The sequence below is a fragment of the Giraffa tippelskirchi genome, chromosome 2 (genome assembly GCF_054371585.1).
Source record: "Giraffa tippelskirchi isolate mGirTip1 chromosome 2, T2T-mGirTip1v1.2.pri, whole genome shotgun sequence".
Classification (NCBI taxonomy): domain Eukaryota; kingdom Metazoa; phylum Chordata; class Mammalia; order Artiodactyla; family Giraffidae; genus Giraffa; species Giraffa tippelskirchi.
The window spans coordinates 103,900,475-103,910,937 of NC_137276.1; the positions used below are offsets into that span (position 1 = coordinate 103,900,475).

General features: G+C 40.1%; 1 protein-coding gene across 5 annotated transcripts in view; it reads right to left on the reverse strand.

Annotated features, from left to right (window-relative positions):
• The window catches only part of ATP2C1 (ATPase secretory pathway Ca2+ transporting 1), a 160,710-nt gene extending 150,993 nt beyond the window's left edge, over positions 1-9,717 (reverse strand). For all 5 annotated transcript variants that reach the window (XR_014076727.1, XM_081569852.1, XM_081569849.1 and 2 more), the window contains exon 1: positions 9,386-9,717. Coding sequence is in view for 2 of the 5 variants with exons in the window: in XM_081569852.1 (XP_081425978.1) it covers positions 9,386-9,493 (108 nt within the window). In the remaining 3 variants the exon portion in view is untranslated. The remainder of the gene's footprint in view (positions 1-9,385) is intronic.
• Between the last annotated feature and the right edge of the window lie 746 nt (positions 9,718-10,463).

The following is a 10,463-nucleotide window of genomic DNA, read 5'->3' on the forward strand; positions in this document are numbered from 1 at the left end:
ACCACTTGTTAAAGAGGTTGTCTTTTCTCCATTGTATATTCTTGCCTCCTTTGTCGAAGATAAGGTGTCCATATGTGCGTGGGTTTATCTCTGGGCTTTCTATTTTGTTCCATTGATCTATATTTCTATCTTTGTGCCAGTACCATACTGTCTTGATGACTGTGGCTTTGTAGTAGAGTCTGAAGTCAGGCAGGTTGATTCCTCCAGTTCCATTCTTCTTCCTCAAGATTGCTTTGGCTATTCGAGGTTTCTTATATTTCCATACAAATTGTGAGATGATTTGTTCTAGTTCTGTGAAAAATACCATTGGTAGCTTGATAGGGATTGCATTGAATCTGTAGATTGCTTTGGGTAGAATACTCATTTTCACTATATTAATTCTTCCAATCCATGAACACGGTATATTTCTCCATCTGTTTGTGTCCTCTTTGATTTCTTTCATCAGTGTTTTATAGTTTTCTATATATAAGTCTTTTGTTTCTTTAGGTAGATATATTCCTAAGTATTTTATTCTTTTTGATGCAATGGTGAATGGTATTGTTTCCTTAATTTCTCTTTCTGTTTTCTCATTATTGGAGTATAGGAATGCAAGGGATTTCTGTGTGTTAATTTTATATCCTGCAACTTTACTATATTCATTGATCAACTCTAGTAATTTTCTAGTAGAGTCTTTAGGGTTTTCTATGTAGAGGATCATGTCATCTGCAAACAGTGAGAGTTTTACTTCTTCTTTTCCTATCTGTATTCCTTTTATTTCTTTTTCAGCTCTGATTGCTGTGGCCAAAACTTCCAAAACTATGTTGAATAGTAGTGGTGAAAGTGGGCATCCTTGCCTTGTTCCTGACTTTAGGGGAAATGCTTTCAATTTTTCACCATTGAGGATAATGTTTGCTGTGGGTTTGTCATATATAGCTTTTATTATGTTGAGATATGTTCCTTCTATTCCTGCTTTCTGGAGGGTTTTAATCATAAATGGATGCTGAATTTTGTCAAAGGCTTTTTCTGCATCTATTGAGATAACCATATGGTTTTTTTCTTTCAATTTGTTAATGTGGTGTATTACATTGATTGATTTGCGGATGTTAAAAAAACCTTGCATTCCTGGGATAAAGCCCACTTGGTCATGATGTATGATCTTTTTAATATGATGTTGGATTCTGTTTGCTAGAATTTTATTAAGGATTTTTGCATCTATGTTCATCAGTGATATTGGCCTGTAGTTTTCCTTTTTTGTGACATCTTTGTCTAGTTTTGGAATTAGGGTGATGGTGGCCTCATAGAATGAGTTTGGAAGTTTACCATCTTCTGCAATTTTCTGGAAGAGTTTGAGCAGGATAGGTGTTAGCTCTTCTCTAAATTTTTGGTAGAATTCCGCTGTGAAGCCGTCTGGTCCTGGGCTTTTGTTTGCTGGAAGATTTCTGATTACACTTTCGATTTCCGTGCTTGTGATGGGTCTGTTAAGATCTTCTATTTCTTCCTGGTTCAGTTTTGGAAAGTTATACTTTTCTAAGAATTTGTCCATTTCTTCCAAGTTGTCCATTTTATTGGCATATAGCTGTTGGTAGTAGTCTCTTATGATCCTTTGTATTTCTGTGGAATCTGTTGTGATCTCTCCATTTTCATTTCTAATTTTGTCGATCTGATTCTTCTCCCTTTGTTTCTTGATGAGTCTGGCTAATGGCTTATCAATTTTGTTTATCTTCTCGAAAAACCAGCTTTTAGTTTTGCTGATTTTTGCTATGGTCTCTTTTGTTTCTTTTGCATTTATTTCTGCCCTAATTTTTAAGATTTCTTTCCTTCTACTGACCCTGGGGTTTTTCATTTCTTCCTTCTCTAGTTGCTTTAGGTGTAGAGTTAGTTGATTTATTTGGTTTTTTTCTTGTTTCTTGAGGTACGCCTGTATTGCTATGAACCTTCCCCTTAGTATTGCTTTTACAGTGTCCCATAGGTTTTGGGTTGTTGTGTTTTCATTTTCATTCGTTTCTATGCATAATTTTATTTCTTTTTTGATTTCTTCTGTGATTTGTTGGTTATTCAGAAGCGTGTTGTTTAGCCTCCATATGTTGGAACTTTTAATAGTTTTTTTCCTGTAATTGAGGTCTAATCTTACTGCATTGTGGTCAGAGAAGATGGCTGGGATGATTTCAATTTTTTTGAATTTACCAAGGCTAGATTTATGGCCCAGGATGTGATCTATCCTGGAGAAAGTTCCATGTGCACTTGAGAAAAAGGTAAAATTGATTGTTTTGGGGTGGAAACTCCTGTAAATATCAATTAAATCTAATTTGTCTATTGTATCATTTAAAGTTTGTGTTTCCTTGTTAATTTTCTGTTTAGTTGATCTATCCATATGCGTGAGTGGAGTATTAAAGTCTCCCACTATTATTGTGTTATTGTTAATTTCCCCTTTCATACTTGTTAGTATTTGCCTTATATATTGTGGTGCTCCTATGTTGGGTGCATATATATTTATGATTGTTACGTCTTCTTCTTGAATTGATCCTTTGATCTTTATGTAGTGTCCTTCTTTGTCCCTTTTCACATCCTTTATTTTAAAGTCTATTTTATCTGAAATGAGTATTGCGACTCCTGCTTTCTTTTGGTCTCCGTTTGCATGGAATATGTTTTTCCATCCTTTCACTTTCAGCCTGTGTGTGTCCCTAGTTTTGAGGTGGGTCTCTTGTAGACAGCATATATAGGGGTCTTGTTTTTGTATCCATTCAGCAACCCTTTGCCTTTTGGTTGGGGCATTCAACCCATTTACATTTAAGGTAATTATTGATAAGTATGATCCCGTTGCCATTTCCTTTGTTGTTTTGAGTTCGTGTTGAAACATCCTTTCTGTGTTTCCTGTTTAGAGAAGATCCTTTAGGATTTGCTGGAGAGCTGGTTTGGTGGTGCTGAATTCCCTCAGCTCTTGCTTGTCTGTAAAGCTTTTGAATTCTCCTTCATATCTGAATGAGATCCTTGCTGGGTACAGTAATCTGGGTTGTAGATTATTCTCTTTCATTACTTTAAGTATGTCCTGCCATTCCCTTCTAGCCTGAAGGGTTTCTATTGAAAGATCAGCTGTTATCCTTATGGGGATCCCCTTGTGTGTTATTTGTTGTTTTTCCCTTGCTGCTTTTAATATTTGTTCTTTGTGTTTGATCTTTGTTAATTTGATTAATATGTGTCTTGGGGTGTTTCGCCTTGGGTTTATCCTGTTTGGAACTCTCTGGGTTTCTTGGACTTCTGTGACTATTTCTTTCCTCAATTTAGGGAAATTCTCAACTATTATCTCCTCGAGTATTTTTTCATGGCCTTTCCTTTTATCTTCTTCTTCTGGGACTCCTATGATTCGAATGTTGGGGCGTTTCATATTGTCCCAGAGGTCCCGGAGGTTTTCCTCATTTCTTTTGATTCTTTTTTCTTTTTTCCTCTCTGCTTCGTTTATTTCCATCATTCTATCTTCTACCTCACTTATCCTATCTTCTGCCTCCGTTATTCTACTGTTGGTTCCCTCCAGAGTGTCTTTTATCTCCTTTATTTCATTATTCATTCTATATTGATTCCTTTTTATTTCTTCTAAGTCCTTGATAAACATTTCTTGCATCTTCTCAATCTTTGTCTCCAGGCTATTTATCTGTAACTCCATTTTGCTTTCAAGATTTTGGATCATTTTTATTATCCTTATTCTAAATTCTTTTTCGGATAGATTCCCTATCTCCTCCTCTTTTGTTTGGCTTTGTGGGCATTTCTCATTTTCCTTTACTTGCTGAGTATTTCTCTGCCTTTTCATCTTGTTTAGATTGCTGTGTTAGGCGTGGCCCTTCTGTATTCTGGTAGTATGAAGTTCCTCTTTGTTGTGGAGGTTCCTCACTGCGGTTGGGGTTGGACAGGTGGCTTGTCAAGGTTTCCTGGTTGGGGGAGCTTGTGTCGGTGTTCTGGTGGGTGGAGCTGGATTTCTGCTCTCTTGAGTGTAATGGAGTGACCAGTATTAATTTTTGAGATGTCTATGGATTTGGTGTGCCTCTGGGCAGCCTGTATATTGATGCTCAGGTCTATGTTCCTGCGTTGCTGGAGAATTTGCGTGGTATGTCTTGCTCTGGAACTTATTATCTCTTGGGTGGAGCTTGGTTTCAGTGAATTTATGGAGGCTATTGGATGGTCTCTTATTAATTAATGTTTCCCCTGGCTTTCAGTCTTATTCTTGCAGTAGCCTCAAGACTTCTCCTTCCATACAGCCTCAATAATAAAACTTTTAGGTTAATGGTGAAAAGATTCTCCACAGTGAGGGATACCCAGAAAGGTTCACTGAGTTACATGGAGAGATGAGGTGGGGGGGTGGGTTGAGGTGACCAGGAGGGGAAGAGGGGAATTCAAATGTGGAGAGAGCAATCTAGCCAGTAAGCACTTCCCTCTGTGCTTTCCACAGTTTGGAACCCTCAGAGTGATTCACAGAGATACATAGAGAGGGGGGAGGAAGGTAACAGAGGTGAGCATGAGTAGAAAGGGAGGAATTAAGAGGGGAGAGAGAGATCTGGGCAGTATCCTGTTCCTGAAGTGTTCTCCGGTACCCAGAACACCCTCAGAGATTCACAGAATTGGGTTGAGAAGAGAAGGAGGAGGGTGGGAGATAGAGGTTCCCTGGGGGAGAAGAAAGAGCATCAATAGGGGGAGAGAGTGATCAGGCCAGTGATCACACTCCTGAGTAAAAATGGGTCCTAAAGATTGGGTTCTTAAATGTACAAAGTTGATATCAAATATGTAAAACACAGATTAAAAATCTAGAGTAGAGGTTAGACTCTTATAAAACTTACAATCTAAAAAAAAAAAAAAAAAAAAAAAGAAAAAAGGGAACAGTGTAAAAAGAAAAAAAAAACAGTAAAACAGTAAAAAAAGAAACAGTAAAAAAATGTAGAACAGGAAAAAAACATTAAAAAAAAAAAAAGAACACAAAAGGTATAAGATATATGTATGTAGTTTGCTTCAAAAATAGGGTTTTTTTTTTTTTTTGCAAGTTAATAGTGTGTTATGAAAATGAAAGTTAAAGGTGTAATAGAGGACTTGAAGAAAAAGGAAAGAAGAGAAAAAAAAATTTTTTTAATTAAAAAAAAAATTTAAAAAAAAAAATTAAAAAAAAAAAAAATAGTAAAAAATATATATATCCCGGACTTTCTCTGGAGCTGTTGTGAGCAGTGTGGGATCTGCTCAGTTTTAGATAGATCCTTATTCCTGCTTATACTTTTCAAGATCTGTAGGTCCTTTTTAGTGCAGTCGGTATTAGCTACAGGGATCTTAATCTGTTGGCCTGTCCCTTCCAAAGCACTTCCCTCTGTTTATTTGGCTTCTGTTTGGAGATCTCTTCAGTATCTAATTTCCGCCCTGCAACAAAGCGGTGGAGGTGATCTCTTTAGGTTCGCTTGTTCAATCGTGCTGTGGGGAGGAAGGAACACTGCAATTCTGGCGTGTGTGTGGTAAGCTCGCAGTGTCTCGGCCGCACTGGGTTCGCCCCCGCTCACGGCGTGTGTGCTTTCCCCGTCTACCCTGCTCAGGCTTCAGGTTACTCGGCCGGGGAGCGGGCCCTGAGCTGCGTGCACTTCCCAGGACTAAGCCGCTCAGGTTCAGGCTCCCGGTTACTCCACAAAGGCGCAGACTCGATTTTGCCCGCGGCTTGTGCCGTTCCCGGTCGGAGCTGCCCAGGCGGCCAGGAGTTTGGCGAGGGCGCTGTCCCCTGTTGGGGCGGTGCGGCTTATCACCTCCCTGGTCCCCGCCTCGGTTTACGGGCGCGCCCGGCTCCGGTGTGCTTTGTGTCGGTTCTGGGGAGCTGGTCTCTGGCTGCGACCCTCCCGGCTGCTGTCGACCCTCCGGGATCTCAGGCAGTCTTTGCTTAAAAACTGGGAGCCTGTTTGCAGTTTGGTAGGGGGTGCCCTCTCTGGAGCCGAGTTTGCCCCTTTCCGGCTCTGGCGGGCCCCGCCTGCCCGCTGTGTCCGGCGGGGGATGGCGCGGTCCGCAGCCGGCTAGCTCTCCTCTGGTATCGCTCAGTCCTTTGTTCTGTGAGCGGGCCGGCAGTGTCTTAGAGTTGGGCTTTTCGCGGGATAGTTCTCTCTCTCTCTCTCGCTGTCCCACAGTTTAGGTTACTATCTCACGTTAGCTCCCTCAGATTGCCCTCGGGGCACTCGGGCCCGGTCCTTACCCTAGGCAATGCCTCCCGCTCCTCTCCGTTCAGCCCCCACTTGCTGGTGGCGGATGATGCGAGCGTCTGGGGTTCTTTGCTGGGAGTTGCTTTAGGCACGTAATCTGTCGATTTTATTTATTTTTTCCTCCCAGTTACGTTGCCCTCCGAGATAAAAAATCCTCCCCCACACCCGCCGGTGAGAGGGTTTCCTGGTGCTTGGAAATTCCTCCTCTTTTACGACTCCCTCCCCGGGACGGGTCTCCGTCCCTAACTCTTTTGTCTCTCTTTTTATCTTTTATAATTTCTCCTACCTCTTTTGAAGATAATGCGCAGTTTTTGTGAAAGCCTGACGTCCTCAGCCAGCCTTCAGAAGTAGTTTTGTGAAGTTTGGTCAGCGTTCAGATGTTCTTTCGATAAATTTGTGGAGGAGAGAGTGGTCTCCCCGTCCTATTCCTCCGCCATCTTCTGCTCTCCCCCCCATTCTCCTCATTTTAAACAAACTAATCGCGGAAGGTCTTGAGCTACAAAATACTTGCTATGACAGCAATGTATGGTTTTTGCCTCATATTATAAACACTTGAGAACAGCTCTTTCTACTAATTAAGACTGTAAGCATCACAGAGGGGGTATACTACACCTGATCCTTACCACCTATAAAAATGCTCCACACACAATATATATGAAAAACTTGCCTAATCATCAAAAGAATTCCACAAAACAAGATGACAAAGCAGAGCTCTGTTAGCACGACAGTCAGTCCCTGCTAGGTCAACGTTTGTGTTCATATTTATATATGAGGACATCATGGGTAACATGGTTGCTTTTTCAGATAACAAGAATATGGAGAGATAGCAAAAAAAGATGGTGTGTATTAATTTTGTTGAAAGATGATATTACACTAGTTCAAGGGTCTAATTCCAAAAAGCATATTTATTTATAGCTATTGTACAATGCCCTCTGGCCCCCAAGATCACTCTCCTTCTCCTAAGCAAATTTACCATTAAATAGGCAAGACATGTCAGGTCAGCTCTTATATCTTATTTCTTGTTCAGAAAGAAGTCTTTCTGTTCAAGAGACAGGAAGGCACCAGGTCATCCCCCAAGTTCTTGTCTTATTAGTCATCCTGTATTTTCTGATCCCTCATCTGTAGGATACACGGAAAAAGAGACTGAAGTTGATGAAGCCACCTCAGGGCAGTATAAGCTGTGTTGCTGTCACTAGATCGTTAAGAGATCAAGCATGGTAAAATGGATCCAGTTTAAAGCCAAGCAGATGCGAGTTCCAATTTGCCTTCAGCACTTGCTGGCTGGTGGCCTTGGGCAAGACCTCTTATAGTCTGAAAGTCTGCCTTCCCTCATCTTTGTATTGAGGATCCATCCTATGGGAATATAAGGATTAGAGATAGCTAATGCAGGTCCTAAAACTATACATATTACCAACCTCCTTTCTAACTTTCCAACGAGCTTTCCAAGGTAAGCCATGACTGACTTTGACCTCATTTCTCTAATTCTGTGAGACCTTATGCTGCAGAGCTGTTAATTGTTTTCAGAAAGGAACTGAATATGTTATTTTTCTTACTGTCTCCATTAGTTTATATAGTGAGTTAAGAAATCAGCACAATGCTTATCTCTGTTCCAGGTCATCCCAAATGGTTTTCAGCTGGGGAGGGGACCATCCACTCAGCCCAAGACAGAGGATCCTAGTAAATTCTAATAGTCCTCTGAATGTATTTTGTAACATTTAAAAAATAAACTTAAAAACAAAATTCACAAGCAATATAGCCACATCTCTGAAAATTTACAAATATTGAGAAAAGGGAGGGGAAATTACCTAATCCACATTCCACAGTTCCAGCCCCATCCTTTTAGCCTCCTCTTCCTCCCCTCCCCCCTTCATGAGGCCTGAAGAAGCCTATGGGTGTGGACTTAGCCAATGTGGCCAACCCAGAAACAGCACTTGTGTCTCTGGCTTTCCACTTAAAAAGCAAGCATATACTGAGACTTGGAAACCAAGAGATTTCCTTGTAATGCCAACAACTTGCCTACATAAGAGATAATCTAGACCAGCCTAACCCCCTTAGTTAGCACAGTCTGAATTTCCAGCACTTGTAAAATCATTAAAGGAACTGCATAGGAGCAGTTTCCCCTCAAACAGTAATAATAATTCTTATTTTTCTGAATTATGCATTGACTTTTGGGGAAGCCTGTCATTAGAGGATTTTCTGTCTGCTGACCTTTGCTTTCTCGTCTTGGAAGTGTTTTATTAAGTGGGGCATCTTGTTCAAATACAGAACACTGCTCCTGTCTCCCATGAGGTTTTGCAGTTCTAGTTACTAGCACAATACACACACAATTTATGACTTTTTGGGTCTTCGATGTGGCTACACATTTGTCCTTTACCACTACCATCCTTTTTCCTAAACTAGATTTAAGTGGATCAAACACAGCTATTTCTTCTTAGAATTTGGTATGATTCAGAAAAGTAGTTTTAGGAAATGCCTTTTCATAGATTATAAGGGATAGAATGATATAAATCTCAAAACAGTAAAATGAATGCATGGCTTTTAAAAAGAAATGATCGAACATTTTAGCAGTTTTTTTTTTTTTTTTTTATGTTTAAACTCCTATATGCTAGAGTCTACTGCTAGAAGTACTTTTGATTGGTTAAAAAGACTAAAATCAGCGGTGCTCTGTCCCCTAACTTCCACCAAAAAAGTGGTTAGTTACTCTGAAAGATCCTCAAAATTAGTAATCTGTTTAAGGCTATCATACTTACAGTCTACAAAATGTTTCTTTGTTTGGCAAATCCTGGTGATATTAATCTAGGCATAAATATATACAGAAAACCAAGTATATTTCTGGGGCCTGATATTACTGTCTGTGAAGATATTAACAGTTTTAAAATTTGTATTTGAGGCCCTAGAAAATTATCAAGGAATCCACACAATTTAACTCAGAGTAGTTTAGTCTAGCTATTCTGAAAAAGAGAAAGCACAAGGTTTTATTACAGAACTTGAGCTTAATCTCGGGATCTAAATGTTCCAAGTTCAAATAAATCCCCCACATGCCTGTTTGCTCCTCTGCCAAGTCTGAACAGCTGAAAGCAAATGCCGACTTGTGCCTATAAACAGGTAAATTAGCAGAAACTAAATCACCAAGTGACATAAAAGCAACACCCAGAAGCAAACCCCCATTAACCTTAAAGGTAAAATAAACAAAATGGTACCTGTTCTTCCTCTCTTTGGTTTCTCAGCATCGATAAATATTTTCTAATTGCATGGAGAGGATATTTTTTGAAATAAGAGAATCTTGACTGAGGCAACAGATTATCCATGGTGAGGAGAGCACGAAGATCCTTATGTGCCCCTCCCTGTCAGCAACCACATGAAATCTAGAAGCTGAACAATTCCTCAGATGCCTAGAGATTTGCTTGTAGCTTGACCACTTTCCTGCAAACAAAGCAGATGTTCTTATCCTTGCTGCTTCCTCTTTCAGGTAGAATTCATGGTGAAAGCAGACAGCCGCGTCCCAAGGCTGCCTGAAAGCTTCCAGAAATGCAATACCCAGAGGGCAGCAGGAGCCAGGAGGAATCCAGGGGCTGGTCTGCCGGATGCAAATTGCTTAGTGGTAGTGATGTGACTGTCCTATTTCTAGCAACAGCATTCTGTTGCAAGCTATGTTAATACTAGGTAGCTGGTGACTTTCCACACCCACAGACTCTCACGAGGTTTAATCTTAATTCTTCTGACAGCTTTTCTAGCTCTTAAAGAGGACATGACATGGTTTTTTCCTGTTTCCTTCCAGAATTCTTATCAGCATGAGCACACACACACAACCCTCAGCGGCATCTCAGTTCTAAAGTGTTGAATCATTCAGCCTTGAGAAGCATTGTTTCAGAGGATTTCTAAAAAAAATTTAACAAATTACTTCAGTCTTCATCCTTATCAAGGAGTTCAGTGTCAGCACTTAAAACGGTTGGTTTACACTGTCATGCATTATGCAACATGCCCAGTAACCAGATACTTTATGTCAGCTGAACAATAGCTGCAAACAGATTTTGTTTTGAGTTAAAAGGCTTCTCTCCATGAATCCTTATCTCATACCCATAGGCTGAATCCCGGAACATTAAATTTCCCCAGACTTTATTCTGAGCTTAAGGAAGAAAAATGTTATACATTTACTCTCTAACTCTTATGAAAAGGATTCATGCTTAAAAAAGAGAACATGGTAAGAGGTCTGTGGTCATAAAGGACATGAGATCATAAAATTTGAAAGTTCAATATTTTCTTAATTCTCTACAGAAG